General features: G+C 28.9%; 1 protein-coding gene across 1 annotated transcript in view; it reads right to left on the bottom strand.

The window, feature by feature from the left end:
* The window catches only part of LOC108690029 (atrial natriuretic peptide receptor 1-like), a 113,364-nt gene that overhangs the window by 45,942 nt on the left and 44,781 nt on the right, over window positions 1–22,641 (bottom strand). The window contains exons 6-12 of the mRNA XM_018197091.1: window positions 14,945–15,059; window positions 11,099–11,433; window positions 9,283–9,374; window positions 8,892–9,030; window positions 8,336–8,417; window positions 2,020–2,155; window positions 1,075–1,152 (exon numbers count right to left, since the gene is read on the bottom strand). Coding sequence (XP_018052580.1) covers window positions 1,075–1,152; window positions 2,020–2,155; window positions 8,336–8,417; window positions 8,892–9,030; window positions 9,283–9,374; window positions 11,099–11,433; window positions 14,945–15,059 — 977 coding nt within the window. The remainder of the gene's footprint in view (window positions 1–1,074; window positions 1,153–2,019; window positions 2,156–8,335; window positions 8,418–8,891; window positions 9,031–9,282; window positions 9,375–11,098; window positions 11,434–14,944; window positions 15,060–22,641) is intronic.

A 22,641-nucleotide genomic window follows, 5' to 3' on the forward strand; every position in this document is an offset into this window, starting at 1 on the left:
ATATATATACATACATACATATATATATATATATATATACATATCGAGCATTCCATATCAAATGAGCCATTATTTTTTATCAGGCAGAACACTTTTTATTTTGACACATAAAATCTTCCTTGACATCTCTACTTTATAGCTGTTACAAGTTGTTATCTTTAACAGTTGTAATATGGCTATACAGTTTAAATATATAGATTGTAAAACCGAATATATAAATTAGATAAATATCGAATTCTTGTTATTCAATATCAAAAAAATTTCGTAAAAAATAAGGCTATCAAAAAAAAGATTTTAAATCTTATACATAAAAAAACTTTTTTGAAATGCAGTCGTATATTTGCAACTAAATTATTGAGAAATTAATTTCTCACGCTACGTTTTTCTATTCGAACGTATGTGTCGCGTGATTGTTTGACATTCTAGTTTGAAGCAATATCCTTATTTAAAAAAAAAGTGAATATTGATTGGCAGACGTGAACAACACAAGCCTCTGTTCAACACGCATGGAATATATACGTATTCCGATTGTAGATAACATACGTTGGCGTTAATCCTGTTAATATTGGAAATTGCACCTCGATAAACAACTTGGAAATAAATCGGAAAATAATTTTTTTGCGATGCTTATGCATCATGATTTATTTCTTTTATGTCTATATAATAGCGAATTCGATTGGATGCACTCAGAGCTTACTGATGCACATTAAATTGTACACAAATTAACGTAAAAAAAATGTATGTTTAATATAAATGTATGTTTAATATAAATATGAAAACGAATTAAACCATTAAGTTCTTAATACATTTTATTGTGCTTAAGCACAATATTAAAAAAATTTGTATCTTATATTTGAAATATATGTGTGTATATATATATGTATATATATATATATATGTATGTATATTTGCATTTTACTTTTACATAAATTAGTCCATAATAGTTTTAATATGCACTACTTTGCATTAATGTGTCCAACCAAAGTCATTATAAATTAATTATATTCTGCATAATTGATAACACATCATGTGCACTGTGATTTAAAGATAAAATGAAAACAAACATATTCTAACCTTATAAAATCCTGTCGGAACATATACATTTCGATCAACACCATCTGGCAGACTTGCATTATCTTCAGAATATATCGTCTGGAACAAAAATCATCTCTTAAATATTAATAGATTAGAAGAGAGTTACGTAAGGCAGAGTATTGATAAACTTCAAATACTAAAAGCCTCAGTAATCGAATTTTTAAAACTAAACGCAAATTTATAAATAAAATTAATTAAAATAAATTCTCGTTATTTAATACATAATAATGTTTCTTTTATTCGAAAAATGTTTTTCACTAATAATTGTTTAACATGTGAAAAAAAATATTGTTGACATTTCAATTAAATTAAAACATGAAAATTAGTCAAAGATTCTGACTCTCTAGATAAAAAACTCCGACATTCATTTTGTAATTAAATAAAGCCAAAGTTATAAGGGAAATTTATTTTCTTTCTGTTCTTTCTCTTATTCGTTGTATATAAGAAAGTATACAAACAATAAATTTAAAAACGGACGCTTTCTCTTTTGCTGCTGTATCTTAACGCTATGTAGGAAAATGATAAGAAACGCGTCAACAGAATAACGTACAATGAAATAAAGTCTTCTTTATGGTTGCTACTCCGGATGCTCTGGAAGTGGGTAAAGCACTACTCGCGAAGTAATACTTTCCACCATTGTCCTCTTTCCTTTCTTTAGAGATCCTACCTGAGGTACGAACACCACATCCTCTCAGGAATGAAAATTATTGGAAACGCTATCGGGATAAGCTATGATGAAAATTCGATCGCAATTGCAACGTTGTTTATTTTAACCACTATAACTCATCGCGACAAATATTTGCTTAATCCACTCGAATTACTTTTTGAAATCCCAGATAATTAAATTGTGTCGTTACCGCAAGTAAGGCGATGTCATAAATTCTACAAAAATCATGTAAAAATTGCATTTTCCGTCATATTTACCAGTTCACTACCGCGAAACTTATTCGCGATTAGGGAGTACATAGAGCCTCTTGTCTTCGCGTTAGGTATCACGATTACGTCACCCCAATGCACTTTCCATGTCATGGAGGCAATTTCCGCTTCCAGTTTGAAACGCCTGCAAAACAAACGACAATATTATCGACGGGTAACTCTTGAAGAGAGCCATATGTGTGTTAACAAATGTTTTATGCAATATTTTATGGCTTTATGATAAATCGCGCACTTAATGACGCTTAAACGTATATATTGTGTGTGTGAATTAATTCTTGATAATTGCATTATCTATTATTCTTTCTCATGACAAAGAAGAGCACACTTTTTTTTCGCTAATTAACGAGATGCTTTTTATCAACGATAATTATTATATAGCGTATATAAAATATATGCGAAATATTTTCATGATGTCTCCATCCATTATAAAAATGCAATTTGTCAACTCGATAAATTTGCGTGCACGCGTATGTAGGTAGATGTCTATACTGCTTGTACGTACATACATGTTACTTGTTTGGCATATTTCCTGATATCTACGTATATACGAACGTACGCGAGTATATAATTAACAATGTTCGCTATCGCGTTAGTGTGCGTACATGTTGAACAGCGCAAGAGGGTAATTATGTGTCTGCGTATCTCATAACCACACGCCTATCTGATAATATCCCAGGCGGGATATTATTCCGCGTATAAAGGCTTCGTATGTCCGGAATCTCCTGATCTAAATGAGTTCAATATATGCATCGAAAGTTCATCGTCAAACATTCATGGGATGAATTGCAAACAATCGACGAAAGCTTAATATTACTGTATGTATTTGTTAAGGTTGCGACATGGATATATGCAATTTCGCTGAACTCGATCGATTCTATAGATTTGGAAATATACATATAACGCCACTGCAAACTCTCGCGAATAAACACATGGATTACTTTCATGTACCAGTAACATCGAATTGCGTATCCAACAGCATTGAAATTCGATATTTTGCATACGCATGTCAGTACGCATATATTTATGTATTTTTAATCCCCAGCTGTTATCTAATATGCAATACGTCATTTAAAAAAATATTATTGGCAGTTTTCTTTTCCCTGTAGCTTTTTTGATAAAATTCTTTCAAATATTCAATTCTAAGTTTGGCGAATTATTGATTTACTCATCGTTCGAGCGAAATGAGTATGTTGACTTTTTGCGAGAATTAATTTTGTTTACGTTTCACGAATGTGTAATATTACAGATGTAGTATTTGGCTTTCGAGGCGAATTTTTGCTCGCATTACTGTCATTTGCATCTCACAAATTATTTCAGCATTTTCTAATAAAAAATATCGCGTAAATTAAATTTCTCTCAGTGAGAGATACGAATAATTTCATTCTACTAATTTTAATTTTTTAATTTATTACAATAATTTAAGATATTTTCAACAGATGTTTAGCGACAAAGATCTTTAAAGATATCGGTAAATTGGATGTTGGATGATTGAAGAAATGTACATTGTTTGATAATAGCATTATATTAAGCAGAGATCGTAATGTGTTTTAAAGCAAGTTGTAAAGCTGTGCAACTGCGATATTGCATCTCTGATTAAAATCCTGGGGAAATGTACGACGTGTGTAAAGCAAAGTTATAATGCAAAACGGTACGCAATAAATTCCGAAGAAGAGTCGAAGAGCTAGAAAGACGATAATAATAATTATCGTCGGAAATAGATCGGTGTGAAATATATTATCTATGTTAAGCCAAGCGCATAGTATACTTTATTTATACAAAATTTATAGTTTCTTATAATTTTATGTTTACGATTGTATCGTAACAGTAATATACAGAGAAAGGTATTAAATTTAAATTTATTATTTATTTAATATTTATATAAATACTTTTACATCATAATATTAATTAATTTCCTTTTTCATTAATTTCCTTTTTCATTAATTTCCTTTTTCAAATAAACATTAGATTTAATCAGCATCGATGGCTTATTCAAGTTAATTAAACATAGAATATTTGAAATAAAACTGTTATGTAAAATGTTAAACTTTTTATGGCATCAAATTGCCATAAAGCTTTAGCGGTTGGTTTTGATGTTTATTTTTATGTATACTGTTGCAACACAAGGTTGTTGCGCTATCTCTTGTCCACCAATTCTTGTCCAATATTCGAGTGGATAACAGTGCATAGTTGCTTCGCAATTAACTCTCAGAACCACCACCTGACACCACCTGATACCACTGTGACAAGTACCAAAAGATAGTGAATGCATTTATTATAATTATTACAATAACCGATACATTACGTGTTTAACGATTCATACACGCGTGTCGAATGACTTTGAAATATATGAAATATTTTAGATGCGCGAATAAAGGATATACGCATACATTACGTTTGTGATCACATCTATAACGTTCTGTAATTTAAAATCAAACAGATTTTGCATGATGCTCTGAATTAAAACGTAATTCATTTTTATTATTATAATAATTGAGATAAGGAATGCAATATTTTCGTGCAATATTTTAATTTTTATTGAAATGATGAATCCTTCCCATGAAGGGAAGGATTCATCATTTCAATAAATCTTGAAGAGGAGATACAATCTTGAAGAGGAGATAAAGGGACTCAGTATATAAAAGGAATTACAATCATAAAGCCAAAAGTACTCATTGCAATGCTACTTATTGCACTATGTCGTGTAGGATGTTAAAAATTGGAAGAAATCTTTTTTTAAAAACAAAAGATTTTTTAATAATTAATCCGCAAGTGATAATAATTACTTTTATTAATAATTACTTTTTTAAATGCGATTATGATTATCTATGTTTTCAGGAATATATAGTGTCGAGGGAGTACAGAGTTGACAATAATCAATCTAACAATTATAATTTTATACACTAAAATACCGTTTTTCTCCTTTAATTGAATCATTTATTTATATAATTCAGAAAACAGCAATCCGGAGATTTGTGTCGAGTTCTTCTGCTTCTGCGAAGCAGGTAACCTAAATAGGGAGAAAAAGGAAGCCCAGGCATTGAAATCAGGCATTGGCAGGAATCAGGTATTGGCAGAGCAATCCTGGAGTGAGTATAATTGATTTAAATACATATTTAATATAAAATTTCATGCTTACCTCTTAATTACATTCAAAAATTATATATATAAAAAAATTATATATATAATTAAAAGAAAAGTTTTTTATGAAAGTTTATATTTAACGAAGAGTTTTTTTTTAGTTACATAATTATATTTTATTGTTTTTTATTTTAATATTTATTTGAAGAATAAATTTAGTATTCCGCGCGTTTAATAATTATTTGAAATATGCATTGTCGTTTGTACTAATCTGGATTTTATATTTGTGTGTTATAGTATCGACATAGTCAACATAGCAGATTCCTCCACTGTTGCGCATCAGTCGGTGAGTGAAAAGTGAATTCTTTCGTTGAGATAGCAGGAAATTTATGAAAATTATATCAAAACATAATGAATACATGTACAAATTACGATAAATTATTACATATAATATTACATATTATAGATCATAAATCCTGCCTTAAAATAGATAGGCTAGAATAAATTAGAATAAATAATTAATTCTGGATGCATTAGATATTGATTGATTCAATTCGTCGATTCTAGGCGAATCTAGCTTAATACTTTATAGCTTATATGTATGTATATAGAGTTAACACTAAGTAATATGATATAATAATAGACTCTATAATTTTACACACACTGATCTATGCATGCGCGATCGCACATAATATGGAGGAAAAATACCATGTAGGATAAACTTTAATTGTATAATAAGTCCCAATTAAGATTCTATTTCCTTTCGAATATAATCATGATTAGCTAAAGATAGAGATGTGTAAAAATATCATATAGATGGAATATGTGATAAAAATACAAAGATGGATAGGACTACGGATAAATAGAAGTTCTAATAAGTAGATATAAATATTCATATGAATGGACAAGGATGTGAGGGTATTATTATGTTTTGAAAATATAATACTTATAATATATGTAATAAATTGAAAATATATAATCTCAAAGTTATTAAACTTTATAACTTTAAATTAGAATAATTATAATATAGAATAATTATAACTTTAAATTAGGATAATTATAATATCTTTCAATATTATAATTAATTTAATATTAATATTAAAACTATATGTATAATTCTAATATCAAATATATTATATGAAGAAACGACCGAATATATACAACATAAGAATACGTAAAATTCATCAAATTAATGTGTTCAATAAATATTTGCTTTAAAAAAATTTTTATAAGATTTAATAGCTTTTATACTTAATTCAAAATTCAGCATTCCAAAATAATCGCTTGTAAATAAAAATTTTATTAAACGAAAATATAAAGATGCGTTGAATCAACGATAAAATATTAGTTTCTCTCATGCAGAATTTAATGATACATTGACTGCGTTCTGCAAGAAAACTAATCAGTTAACGCTTAGTGATTCTTTAATACGATTCTTTCCTACACTTAGATTTTGCGAAGAACTAAAGATAAGAAGCAATCAGTTAATTAAAGAATCACTAAGCGCTAATTGATTAATTTTCTTTGTTGAACGCAGCCGTTGATATTGATACAGATTCACAAATATATATTTTGCGCAATTTGTTGCGGAATTCAGTGTTTGTGCAATTAGCGTTATTTATTATTAATCTAAATTTGTAAAATGAAAAAATTTTAAATCTAATTTGCAATAAATTTCATGATTTTTATGTTGCGTTTCGCATATTGTAATTACCATTTTTTTTTAAATGTTAGGTATAAAGACTGTGAATATTTTGTTATATTTATTTCTTATATATATGATACTTATATATATGATAAATATAATACTGACGTTTCGTATAATTTTGCATTAATGAAACAAATTTTGGCGTGAATTCTAACACGTATTATAGATCGTCTATGTATACATAATCTATTATGCTGACATTGAATGATGACGTTAGCTTCCAAAATTCTTATACTTACTGAGATTTCTAAAAAGTTTAGTAACATTGACATTCTTCATTTATATGTATATATATATATATATATATATATATTATTTTTAATATATCAGAAAATCATTAATAAATTTGTGAAATTTTTAATTCATTATTCGATATTTTGAATTATTGTTTTTCGTGTATATAAATGCTAACTAAATAAGTGTGATAATTCATTGTTGAGGCAACACTTAATAACCGATTTTAATATTTCGTGAAATTTTTACGTTTTCTATTAAATTGCGAATATATTTGTTTAAATTATTTCGAGATTTGGGATTATCGCTGCGAAATAGAAGGAAACAACTCGTTTACACTCTTGAGAATGTTCTTGTAACTGCCAAACCGAAGAGACAAGAGATACTTAGCTAGACAAGTAACGTAGACAGATAATTAAATCGATTAGTTCGCAGCATCTGAGAAATTTCAGCACCGATAAGTGTTTCGCTTCATTCATTTCTTCTTATTCTCCTTCCATATCATACATCAAAGAAATCGAAGATCTTCTCACAATCAGTTATACCTTCTCAATATATAAATACATGTGCAGTTAACGTGTGCTACTTAGGGATTATCGAAATCATTTCTTCACGAAAAAATGAGCACTGACAATGTCTTTCAAATTTTTAATAGTGAATCTATGTTAATTAATACATATCAGCGCGAATATTAGCAAATCTCTGAATTAAGGTTTTACACTTTAAAATTATTTTAATTATTTAATTTTTGCTATTTTAGTATCAGTTTCACTTTAACTATTCTGCTGATTAAATAAATGATATTGTTGGTAAAACTTTTTTATTCATTATTGGAATATTTTTGATATCATTAGATTAATATATTCAATAAGAAGCTTTGTCACAAATGCAATAAGAAACAATTTCCAGAGAAAATGATTTTGTTAATCTTCTTCAATTAAAATGAAATAGAAAAAGAGAATAAGAAAAAGAAAACGGCCACTTTAAACTATTAATTTAAACCATGCTCTTGATAATAACTGGATTTGAAATTATTATACATGAGTTTTTATTTTATACAAACAATACATCTTTTTACAGATATCTTTTTTCTCTTTGCGAAGTATATTTGATAAAGTATATTATTCCGATTGGAATATCTCGTTTTATCGATTCCGTTTTATTTTTTGATATCTAAATTTTAATTTATCAAAAGTAATACTCAAAGATATCTATATCGTTATCAATATCGATAAATTCGCGTAAAATACATAAAATTTTAGTTTAAAAGCAAACTTAACTTACCGATAAATAAATACTGAACCGACGACGAGAACGACTACGATGGAGCTCAATACCATAGAGAGAATAGCGTATCCCGGAAGAGCTGTCAAATATTCATGTAATTTAAATTACAAAAAAATATCTACATTTTTTAAAGTTACGTTATTCCAAAACGTCCTCTCCGAGAAAGATGTTATGTATACTATTGTAATGTTACGTGTATTATATATCTCAAGTAAAATTTTCCTTGGAGAAGATATTTAGGAATGTATCCTAAGAAAGAAAGAGAGAGAGAGAGAGAGAGAGAGAGAGAGAGAGAGAGAGAGAGAGAAAGTATCAAGATTGCTTTATGCAGAAGAATTATGCCAACGCGATTGCAAAAAAAGTTCTATGTTTTATTTCAAACAGTCCAGTATAAATATTACATATTTTTAGTCACGAAAGGTTATTAAAATTTATTAAATATAAAAATTGTTTTATTTCTCATTAAATGCGATTATATATTTCTATCGTATTTTTGCAATTCTATATCGCATATTATATTTAAATTAAGATTAAAAAAGCGTTACCCACTCACAATTATCAGGACATAATGATCCGTCGAATCCGCACGTAGGTGTATCCGGGGGTGGTTCTAAACGACCACCGGCCCAGTGAATTTGTTTCCCAGGGATATATTCCAATGTTTTATTCGCACCGTAATAATTGGCTACAATCTGCGGAGAATTAATTCACGAATAAGATGAAAGCACGGAAGAGGATGAAATAAGTTCATGAGTGTGTTACAGAGTAAAACAATACGCGTTAGAGATGTTATCGGATTTTATACTTATTATTAGTTAGCTTGATAATATTAAATTCACTAACTCGCAACATCTCAAATTAAATTATTTTAGTTGCGGGACTTTGGATAAAATTATATCTTATAATTAGAAATAGATAATTGTTAATTTTCGGAGATGTCTTACTTCGAATCTGGAGGTTTCCGGGTCCATATCCAGCAGAGAATAATCCGCAATTCTATCGCCATTTTCATCGATATTTACATCACCAGTTATTCCTAGAATTAATCATAATTATGTAAAAATAAAGCATTTACGATTACTCAATGGTTTAGGCCCGATTGCATCAATGTTACTTTAATTTTAAGCGAAATTTAAAACTCTCTTTGTTTCTTTTTCAGCTTTAAAACAAGACAAAGAGAGTTTTAAATTTCGTTTAAAATCAAAGTAACGTTTGGTGCAACCGGGCCTTAATTACTTAATACTTAATTAAAATTGAATATTATAGTCAGGTAGTTGAAAAGAAGTGTTAATTCTCGAAGAACTTGATTTCGCACGGTGATAAAAATCTCACTGTAGTTCGACATAACCAATATATAGGAATGCTATATATAGCAATGCTCTATGAGAATGTATATAGGAGCTCGATAAAACAATTCTGCTAAGTAAACAGTTAGTTAGCTATTGATCTGAAACTTGTTTTGTTGGGTCAGCAAAATAATTATGCAGGACGCCCAAGTTGATTGCTAGAAACTTTGTTAAAATTATTTGCAATTCATCTTGAGTATGTTCCACTTAAGTAACGCTCACAATCGATATTTCACCCTTGTTTATCAAATATTAGATGAAATGCACGCAAGGATTATTATGAACGTTAAATAGAACGCATCCTTAAAGTTTCCTACATAATTTTGATTATGTAGGAAACAGATTAATTGATTAATTGAGATTTCTAGATACTACATTATTTTGGTGGTCTAACAAAATTATTTTCAGATCAATTTCTATCAAAATTCTTAAATACTTCAGAAAAGTCGTTCTTTTTGATATAACATAAGACATGAACAAGATGCATTAAAATACAAAGCAAACTGGCAACCTTGCATCCTTTTGACGTTAGTTACGTCAGCTATAAAATTCTTTTAGAAAACTCACGAGTCGAAAATCGGGACGGAACTTTGTAGCGTATATGTATATGTATATGTAAGGAAATAGAAAATCATACTTCAAAAATATTTGCTTGACAGATGAGACATAAAGTCAGAGCAAAAAGCAATTGTTTATATTCTCATATTGCAAGATACAATAACATAAATTCAGACTGATAAATATTTGAATATAAATATAAATTTATTTACGTGCAACTATAAATATTTTTTAAGGTGGTCGCTTCCAAATTAATTGAAGAATTTAAAATTAAAGGAAGCGCTTAGTACTTGAAACACGTTATATGCGTGGCAAAAATGAAAATATTATAAACATTCAAATAACATTTCAAGGAATTAGAAAGAGAAAGAAAGATAAAAAACGATGTATAAATTTCCTTATTAAAATTGGAAAACCGTGACATCTTTGACAGATTGTTGTGATTCATCGGGATAGTTAATTTAATTGTTCTGGCCAAAGCTTTTCTAATTAACGATGATATTATCAATTTCATCCTCTTCCATGTTATTGGTCGATTTTCATTCTATGAGTTTAAGTTTTTTCTATACCTCTTAACGACACTGTCGATATTGTTACATTTATCGTCGAAGCTTTTTTATTAAAAAAAAACTGTGCTAGTTTTGTCGACTGTATTTACAAACGATGTGCGATCCGTTGGCGTTAATGCAACAAATACTGATAATGGACAACATGATTTTCCATCGTGAATAAGAAGACGCTTTTCGTAAATTCTTAAATAATTCTCCACAATCGACATAAGTCATGCTTGATTGACTGACGCGAATGACTTCTGTTATAAATACAAGTATAATAAATTAGAAAAACTGAAACTTACCCTTGAAACTTTTTCCCCACATTCTCCGCGTCAAATTACCGCCGTCTAGGTTGACCTCACCCGGCTTCTCTGGTAGGCTCTCTTTAAGGACCAGAGCGTAAAGCAACACAGCATCGTAAAATGCCGTTACGAAGGTTGAGACTGAGCTGTTACCGAAAATGAAGTTATATTTGTTCTGAGCCAGAGATTTAACTTCGCGCGAAAAATTCAGATACTCTAGATTGTCTGGAGTGCGCGCCGTTACTGTTAATAAGGCTTGATAAGCCTTTCGAGCCTTCTCGTTCCTCTCATCTGTGTCGCTGTTGACTCTCCATGGTTCCTTGGAATCATTATCGCTAGAATACATTAATTCACTTGATACTCCGCAATAAGGTTTTTACAGATATATATTATTATGATACAAAAAAATCCTCGCGTTTGTCGAATCATTGGATAAAAAGATTTGACTTTAATTTTATGAAAATTTTATCGTTACAAAAACTGCTGTACAAATTAAGCATTTTTTAAATAATAAATTATTACGTATCATATTGAAATCTTCAAAAAGATTATTTTAATTATTTCATAGATTATTTTAATTATTTTATATAATTAAATTTCATTTAATGTTATCACATTAAAGCCGATATATTGCGTAAATATAATATTATAAAAGTAGCTCATAATATAAATTCTGCTAAGAAAAGATTATATTATGAAAAATATACTTAAAAAAATACACATATCAAAAACAGAATGTAAAAGTTTAAATTTTTTTTTTCTTTTAAGCTTGCTACATTTAATTGAAATAAATTTGTAAAAATAATCTCTCTCATATTATATACTGAATTGTTAAAAATATTGGATTTTTACAACTATGTATATTTTGTTTCCTGGAATATTATCTGAAATCGTTGATATTAAAGCGACCCAATTAATTTATGTTTCGATGTGAAACATCATTTAACTACACTGTGACCGAGCAGCTTTTCGCCTTTATATCGTTACCAGAGATCATAACTTTCATTTTATGATGCTCGATCGTTACGTTATAATTGGAACATATAAAAGTCACAAACATCTACCATATGTAATGCGTGTAACACTTAAATTACAAGGCGTGAAAATTCTCAAGTAGAAAAAAAATCATGGTGTGGGTGGCGGAACGATTACGGGACTCGTGATTAAATAAAGTGACGTCGTTGGGAATAACACGGCGTCACCGTGGGCGTCTGCGCCAACGAAGGCTCACTTGTTTATTTTTTTTTATATCTTGCACATCTCTTCCGAGCTTAAGGTGAGCGAATAAAAATCGACATAGTTCAAAAGCAATCTTAAGTCACTCCGCAAAGTTTTTCTCCGCTTGGCATTCTGGAAATTTCTTGACTTTTTATATATAGGAATTTTATAGATAGGAACATCAGAGATGCTTAATTATCCAAGAAAAAACCGGGTACGTTTCTTGCATAATGAATGTGAATTCAAAAGACGCGTGGTATTTTTTTTTCAACATCTGCAATGGACTAGCATTGTAGAAAGGTTATTGGATTAATTCTAGTTGGAAAAACTGATGATGAATAAAAATTCCAATTACTGCTGAAGTCAACATCGATCGTTGCTCAAGCTATGAGATGATCAAGTTGCTTTTTTATTTCGTGTTTGTTTTAATTCTCATGTTAAATCCGATTTTCATTTTTCGCACTAGAAAAAAATGTATGAAAGCAAGATTTTGCTAACTTCATGCGAAAATTTTTGCTTATATTTTTCTTTTTGAAAACTGTTTCATTGTTTCTCTATTACTGGCATAATGGTGAAGATTATACAATTTAGTGATTTATACGGTTTACAATGGTATCAATGTCTATTCTGATTCGATTTGAAGGATGCGGTTTAAGGTTTCTGACGGATAAGTTCCACTCGACCCGAAATCGCATGATATCCTCTATTAACGAGATCTAGAAAGACAAAGAACGAAGCGAAAATGCAACTGGATATTCGCTACAATAGTTTTGCTTTCACAGAGACGGATATTTTCTTTATGTAACCAAACGATCATTAATGTTCGATCTTTATCATGGGGATCACTAAAAGGTTTGTCTCTCTCATTTTGATCATTCGCAGATACATGACCATTGTTCGAATAAGACCATCAAAAAAATAAAATAACATCCAAGAATGCGATCGTAAGTTTCTTACGATGGCAAAGATCACATACTACGTTACGTTTACGACCAATTCCAAGATTAGCAATTTTCCAGGACAAAGCTTTTCAAATCTTCGTTAAACAACACGATCGTACGATGTGCACTTCGTACAAACAAGAAATTTAATGTCGTCCGACATGCTTATTTTCATTGATCAAATTTCTCTCTCTAACATGTAAGGGATGTCTTTTGAAAATTAATATAGCTTTATTCTACGAAAGAAGAGATCGATATTATTTTATCCTGCAAAAGAAGGAATCGGTGAATCGCATACCAGATAGTCTGTGAATGCGAGCGCATTAACATACTTAATTGTATATATACAGTATATACGTGAGTTTATCTAATCGAGCAAATTGCTTCACGACCACATGCATCGACGATATCGATGTGTGGCAAGAGATAAATTAAGTTGAATTAAACTCTAAACTTTAACTCTTGATAACATAAAATAAGCTTCTCAAGGAAGCAGAATGAACAAAGTAAATATACCTAATTGTTTCACTCTAACCATATTATATTAAATAATTGAACTAATATTAGCATTATTCCAGGTAATCATAGAAATTACTTGTTATTTATTGTTAATCGAGACAAATAATTACTACCGAAATATACTGACTGAATAATATACCGACGATATCACGTTAATAAGACAGAAGATATTTACATGAATTTTTACAGAGAAATTATATTCTAATTTGCAGATAAAAAAATCTTTTATCTATATAGAACGAGCATATATACTTTAATCTACTATGAAGAAACATCGTCCGAGTCCATTTTAAGGTCTTTTTATTTTTTCCTCCCTGAATACAGATGCGACGTATTTCATGCCAATTTTCCTTCTATAAGAAATCAGCTCATATGTACCGAGTATGACTCCATATTCGTTTCAATTATAAAACGGCTTCAGTGTTCGAGAGAGACACGCGCTGTGCAAGTATCCCTGTTTATGCTCCAGTTTTTTAACATACGACTCATATTGCTGCAGATTTTGAGCTGATTTATAGCATAAGCTAAAATTATATTGTCTCATTAGACAATATAATATACATTTTAATAAATATTTACATATAGAATATTTTAAATGAAAATATCTTCAGATTAAAAAGAAAAAAAAGATTAACTTGATATTTACATTATCAATTATTCTACAATTATTAGCATTTGAGATTATTATGTATATATATTTACTTCATATTTAAAAAAAATAAAATGAAATAAAAAAATAGGTGCGTATTTCCTGATCAATAAAAAAATCTATTACGGTTGAATTTCATTTTCTTGCTATATGTATACTGGGATATAAAAATCACCCCAATAGGTAACTATTCTCGGATTAAAGAGGGAAAACTGTGATACACAAACATAATTCTATTTTCAGTACATAGTGCGATTAAAAAAAAAATTAATTTTGTTCTCTCAGATACGCACGAGATTTTTCTTGCAACTATTTTTTTATCTTGTACGTTTGAAAAATATTTTACATCCTATTTCATTTAAATGTTCGTGAAATGTTATGTTTATATGATCGCGTATATGTTTATCATTATTTTTTATTTTGCGAAACTTTCACAAAATAAATAGCAATAACATGCTATTCACGCCGGAAAAATATATGCAATATTACTCTTAGTGTTAAAATTGCGAATGTATTCACCTAGAGGAGAGCTCTATTGAGAAGAACACGTATTCCCCTGAGTCCACCATTCCAAGCTCCTCAGCAGCTAGCAATATTTCCCGAATGGTCGTTGAATTAGCGCACATCACTATAACTGAAACAGGGAGAAAAACCAATTTCTTACGAGGCACATTGAGATCTATATAAATATTATCGCGATTGAACCAATTTACAATATGCGTTCGAGCTCGAGCCAATTATATTTGCAATTTGCTGCATATGAATGTGGCATAAGTATGTATCTATTTAATTCTATGCGAAAATACACAGTTCCATGTGTGTTAACGTATTTGCAAGTGTATATTTAAAAAATATATTTTAAAAGGTAGTCTAATTGCACTTGTAATTACCAATAGATATTAAAAGATATTTTTGCATTAACCTCTTTATTAGCAAACTTATTGCATTTATCGTATTTTTTCTTATTTCTTTTATTTAAAATTTATAATTGTACGGCTCAAATACATTTCTAAATAGTCCAATTCATAGATAAAAAATTAGAGATTATCAGATTTTTGTAACTTTACATAATACATTAATATCTATTTCTTAAATATAAATTAAGAATGATTTATAAAGAAATAAGTTCTTCAATTATATTATTTAACAAAAAATTATTTTTCTTAACATAAGAACGAAGATAATCATTTTTCAAACGCTAAATATGATTCTGTTTATTAAAGTGTTCTATCAAGTTTCTATCACGTTTTGAGGAATTTGCAATTTTGCAATTTTTTAATTGCGAACAGAATTATAATATGAGCGCCCAAAAATTGAAAAATGATTACTTTCGTTCTTGTGTATTTTTCGTTGAACAGTATTATGTAACTTTTTATGATTGCAGAAATTAATATAAATTTAATAGTTATTTGCCGATGATTATATTTGCAGATAATCATCTACTAATGCATTTAAGTCTCATACTAAATTCTAAAATTATAAAACACGTTATTAAAGCAATAAGATAACAAATTATATTGTCCATTACAACTTCTATGACTTATATCGTCGTGCTTCGACATCTTTATCCCAACTCAATCCAGTTTAAACCGAGCGGATTCAACACGGAATTCAAGTAGGTATACATGGAAGGAGGGAAGTCACAAGGAAATTTCGATTAACGTAACTCCGGTATATACGCCGTATCTATCAAAAACTTAATTTATTAAGTATTATTTACTATGTTTATAGGTTTATAGGATAGTTTATTTACTATGTTTATAAAGGAACTATATCAGTATATAGGATGCGTCATCAAAATCCGGACAAATCAAACAAAATGTTCTTTAAACAAAATGTTTTTAATGAAAAATTAAATATTACAAAAAATCCTTTTACATGATACTTGAGGGATAATTGTGCTCTACCCTGTAGAGCACAATTATTCAATATCGTCCATTAATTTGAATGACGGCCTCTATTCTCGGTGCGTTTGCACGCTGTAATGTAGCGCTGTCCATGCCGACGAATGCTGCCTCAATAGCGGTCCTTAATGACGTCACATTGAGATGCCGAGACTTGTTTGTGATCCTTTCAATTACACTCCATACATAGTAGTCCAAGGAATTTAAATCTGGGCTGTTGGGAGGCCAGAATGGGAGCCGAGATGAGCAACTCGGCTTGTCCTGGCAGTCTCAGAGAGATCTGTCGTATCTTTAATGTGTACGATTTGTATCAAAGGTCCTCTTCGGCAATTCGATGCATTGTTGGCTCGCTTACACCAACAATCGATGCTAATTTTCGCAACAATTGCCCTGGGTCATCCAGTGTTTGAACCCTTTCAGTGACTGCAGGATCCTGCGATGTGTTCTTTCGAGTGACTTTTCCTCGCTGACATACTGGAACCTTCGTTGGACTGTTCTAAAGCCATATATTTTGCCACAATATGTCATAAACGATTGATCTCAGGTATCCAAAGAACCGAATTATTTCCGTTCTGAGCATCCAGCGCAAAGGCCTTCGATGATTGCGGCTCTTCGATTATACTCCGCACTTGGTTTCAACATCATGACCATTTTGAGAATATGACTATTTATTAGAAGCATTAGGCTTTCTCGGACAACAAGCATGAGGCTTTCTCTGGCGGAGGCACAATAGAGTGGAAAATTTAAATTGAAATTTGTTCGGATTTTGATGACGCACCTTTGTACTATCTACTATGAAAAAAATATTAGAAATCCAAAATATTTATTTTTCATATTAAAAAATTAATTTTTTGAAATCCTTACATTTTTGCCATACATTTCATAGGGAATATATGGCTACTCATAAAGGAAGGGGGGGATATGTACGGCTTATGAAAAATTTGTGCATATAAATAAAACGTATGACACAATAACTTATAAAATGTGTTTATAAAGTTTTATTAAGAAATAAGAATAGTAAATATGTATATGAAGTAATAAATAATAATTACAATCTTCCTACATATTACAAGTGTGACATAAGGTACATATTTCATATAATGCGTTTATTGCATTTAATGTACTGAATTGATCTACGCACTTTGCTTTGGGCATAATCCCGCTCGCTAAAAATGCCAAACAGGTGTGATATACAAGACAACAAACTAAATAAAGAATATAAAAGCAAAACACTTGTATTTTGTTACACCACATGCTTTACTATTCCACGTATCATGAAATAACTACTAAGTCTTTTACGCGCCCTACAGTGATCATTTTATGTAGATTATAATTTATGATGGCATTACTTATTACAGTAACAAATCCATTCAATTCACAATAATTTCATTAATTAACCGTATTAATAGTAAAAAGCTGAAATCATAACACAATACTAATATAAAGGCATGTAATAGAGTAGTTGCGGGAAAATTATCTCACTCCTATTTTTTCTGATTTCTACGGCGTAAATCCCAGCGCAGCGTATTTGTTCGGAGTTACCTTATAGAATTTCATTTTAAAGTGAAATATCGTAGATTGACATTTTGCAATCACTTCTACGTCAATGCTTGACGCGCAAATGATTTTGTACATGAGTCTTCTCTATCAAAAGGTGCATTATCTTGCCAAGTTCGCATTATCTAAACTTCATGCACGCGCTTACAATATCGTGGATAGACAAATATTTATCATGTTACAGTAAAAGTATAAAATCCGGCATGAATTCAGAAAATCTTCTGTACATCGCTAACGTTCACACATTTTACTTCCTTCCACATGCATCGATAATATAAAACTATCCGAATTAAAACGGAAATGTTGCGGACGCGATGAAAATCTGTAAAAATATGTGGATTTTATTAAATGCTGGATTAGCATTGCAAAAGCAAATCTCTGACAAATCGATAATTTGTTGCTATATAAAAGAATATGAAGAAACAACACTAAACGATATTGCAAAAGTTTTATTGACATATGAATCAAAAATAATTGTGATGTTTTTTTCCATTCCAGAGCTACGTTTCAAAACTTCTTATCTGAGGAAAGTTTTACTCTATATGCTATGGTATACGTTACATGTACTATATTTATACTATATTATACATATAATATATTTCGAGTAAAATTTTCCTCAAAGAGGAAGTTTAAAACGTAGTCCAGAAAGAGCACTTTAATATATGTTATCCACAAAAATCTAAATAAAATTTGTGCTTGGGTATATTTTATTAACCATTTGAATTTTTTGGAGAGAAAAATCAATTCAATTACGACGCTCTCAAGAATTGATTCACTTACATAAACATCTAATATTTTAAAAAACTATTATTTGCAAAATTGTTTTATATGTGTTGCGGTATGCAACACATAAAATTATATATATTGTAAGTAGAAGTTTTATTTACATATACATTTTGACGTACATATTAAAAAAAAATTGTTGTATTTTTGTATTCGTATTTACTAGTAAAAATTATATAATTATTTAGCTGTTATATACTATTTTATTTACTATTTTTATTATTACATGCATTGTGCCAAATAACGCTAACGTTCATTTTCTCTTATCATTTCAAGCAACATATTTTATTATTTTACTGATTATTTCGAATATTATTTTTAAAAAATTTAGGAAATCGATTATGATTTCGTGTGGTTCAAGTTACTGCAACAAATAATACGTCTAAAGTATTAAACATGTTATTTAAAAAATTGTTAAATTAATCTTGCGAAATTGTTCCGCAGATGTCTTAATTCTCACGAAATACATTTAAGCAAAATACGCTTTTACAAAGTAATATCTGCGACTGGTATGGTTGCACCGCAACATCCCAGGTCAGATATAAACGTTTATCCAAGCAAAGTCATAATCCGGCTTTACGACAAGTCCAACACGCGCCATTAATCGATGCAACTATCGTATATGTCTTTAACTAACTTTGAATCAGCTAGGATACAATTCAGGAGATTTTGAAAGACATCATAGAATTCTATAGATAATCTATCAACGCGTCGAGAGAGAGTGCAGAATTAATTTTCTTTGATCTGAATGCTTACGTTCATGTTTGATTAATTACGTTTAATTAATATTTCAAAATAATAGCTACAAATTAACAGATATTGTAACTTTAAACGAGAAATATTTCATACAACTTTTAAACTAATTTGAAAGTCTAATTAAAAACTTGGATGCGATGACAACTGAAGTAGATTTAATTTATTTTGAGAAATTGAAAGATAAAGTATTGTAAATTTGAATAATTGAACAACAAACCGTAAAGATTAAATATTATTTAAATTTTTGTTAATAATCTTAATAATACCCGGGCAAAAATGTTATATAAATGGATATATTTTATATATAATTATATATAATTAAAGTAACTCCGGCAAGTATGCCGCACTGGGATTTACGCCGTAGAAGTCAGAAAAAATAGAAGGAGTGGGGATAATTTTCCCGCAACTACTCTGTTATATGTCTTTATGTTATATTAATATTGTGTTATGATTTCAGTTTTTTTCTTACTGTTAATATTAATAAAATAAAATTAATGAATTATTGTGAGTTAAATCGATTTGTCACTGTAATAAGTAACATAAATTATAATCTACATAAAATGATCACTGTAGGGTATGTAAAAAACTTAGTAATTATTTCGTAATACATACGTGTAGTGAAATAGTAAAGTATGTTATGTAGCAAAATACAAGTGCTTTGCTTTCGTATTCTTTGTTTAGTTTGTTGTTTTATTCGACCTCTTTGGGATATACGGCATTTTTAGCGACTGGGATTTATGCTCAAAGCATACATACAAAGTGCGCAGATTCAATTCACTAAATGCAATAAATTATATGAAATATGTACCTTATGTCACTTATAATATATGTAGAAAGATTGTAATTATTATTTATTACTTCATATATTTACCATTCTTATTCTTTAATAAAACTTTATAAACACATTTTATAAATTATTTTACGTCATTTTATGTTTTATTTATATATATTATTTGTAAATTTTTCATGAGCCATACATACCCTCTCTCCTCCTATGAGTAGCCATATATTCTATCTCTATGAAATATACGGCAAAAATGTAAAGATTTCAAAAAGTTTATTTTTTAATATGAAAAATAAATATTTCGGATTTCTAATATTTTTTTCATAGTAGTAGAGAGAGTCACAAAATTTTTATTAATATAGAGAGTACAAAATTTTTATTGATATAGTTAATATTGATTGATTGTTTACTTTAAACATAGTAAATAATACTTAATAAATTAATAAATTAATATTAATAATTAAATTTTTGATAGGTGCGGCGTATATATCAGAGTTACCCTATATAAAAAAATTGACATATTGTAGGTATATACAATTATATATAATTATATATGAAACATTTTTTCCAGAGTACCTAAGGCATTTCAAAAGATTATTGTGATTGAATATCTGATGCAATTAAAAATATATAATAAATTAAATTTTTTTAATGTACGCTGTTATTGCACAGAATGCAGGAGTATTATATAAATTTTGACTAATGTATGTATCTATTAAACATGAATGCACTATGATAAAAAAAACAAGAACGAATCTTTGAATTAATTAACATTATTATGATTAAGTTTTATTTTATTAAGTTTTATTTTAAGTAATATTTTATTTCCCTTATTTACTGTTAAAATCAAATTCATTTTCAGAACTTCCGATGATTATACAGCGTAAGTTGATTAATGCTATTATCCAGGTTTTCAATTCAATTGCAAAAGAGTTGAATGTAACGGAAATCGCTTTTATCTTAACTCCATTGATCAAAGAATTTTTATATCAATTTATTGATGTGTCGTGAATTTCTCTTTCAACTTAATTTGATATTATCAATAATTTTACATACTCAAATATAATTCATTCGCGCTCTGTTGTAATATGTTATTTTCGAAACAAATTATCTCATAACGCCAGTGAAATGCAATTAGATGCGAGATGCCGTCGTCGTTATATTATTACGGGTCGATCCAACTCAGTTTTTCATTAGAGATGCTCTTCGTTTAACGTCGCCGTAGCTACCGCCGATGACAACGACTAACAAGAGTCATACGATACAAAGGAGTAAACTCCATTCACTCCATTATGTGAGCACAGGCATGTCGACATTAAAGATGTCAGTATTGGCTGGAGTTTATTCGCTGTTCCTGCCACATTTCTTTTTCCCACAATGTTTAAAGCATTTTGATTATAGTAAATACCAAATCTATCAGAATAGGGATACATAAAATTACAGTAGATTATTATAGTAAATTGCTTCGAAATGCTAATCATTAACTTCTAATATCTCTCAATAATATGTATATGTAAAATTATACGTTAAAATATCGTACACAGAAAAAAGTTGTTAACTTGATTAAATGCATTTAATTTGTAGCGATTATTTAATTTGAGTATTTATACGTTTAAGTTAAATATACACAAATCATGTCAACATATTACTTTGAATTAACAAATGTTTGTTTAAATTAATAAATATTATTCGCTTAACAGTACGTGACCGTTACATTTGAATTAACTAATATTTTTCTGAAATAGCAACTTTTTTCTCTTAGTGTAGCGAATGTCAATCATACACAAAAAATGTATTAAATTTTAATAAATATCTGTTGAATATATATAATACTGGCTGAATATTTACTAAATATTTACTAAACGTATATTTATTTGATACAAAAAGCATTAATTTGATTTAACCATCATTTTTTATTGAATAAATATTATTTATTCTAGGTAAATGTTAAATTAGTATCATATTCAAACAAATATTTATTAAAATTTAGTACATTTAGTACATTTAATTTAGTACATTTTTTTCAGTATAATTTAATATTTTGCAGCATTCTTTGTACAGTTGCACATTTAAATTTTTAGTACAAATTATAACTTTTACAACAAAAAATTTTACTTTTTTGTCACACTATCGAAAATTGATTATCAGTATTTAATATTTTTTCGGAGAAAATTTTCTTAAAATTCCTTTGCCTTTAAACGGAGATACTGCTTATTCAGTTTTTGTGAACAAATTATAAGAGTATTTCAAGAGTATATTCGTAAAAGATCAAGGAAAGGCTTTTATCTTCTTTCAGAACTTCGATAAGAAAATTGATAAGTAGATTTAGATAGGTAAAGGATATTGCCTTTAATATAAGTAAGGAAATTTAATTAAACAATCGCTGAGTCAGTCGTGATGAAAATCGATTGTAAAGAAGATATATATATATA

The sequence above is a fragment of the Atta colombica genome, unplaced genomic scaffold (genome assembly GCF_001594045.1).
Source record: "Atta colombica isolate Treedump-2 unplaced genomic scaffold, Acol1.0 scaffold293, whole genome shotgun sequence".
In the NCBI taxonomy this organism is placed as follows: domain Eukaryota; kingdom Metazoa; phylum Arthropoda; class Insecta; order Hymenoptera; family Formicidae; genus Atta; species Atta colombica.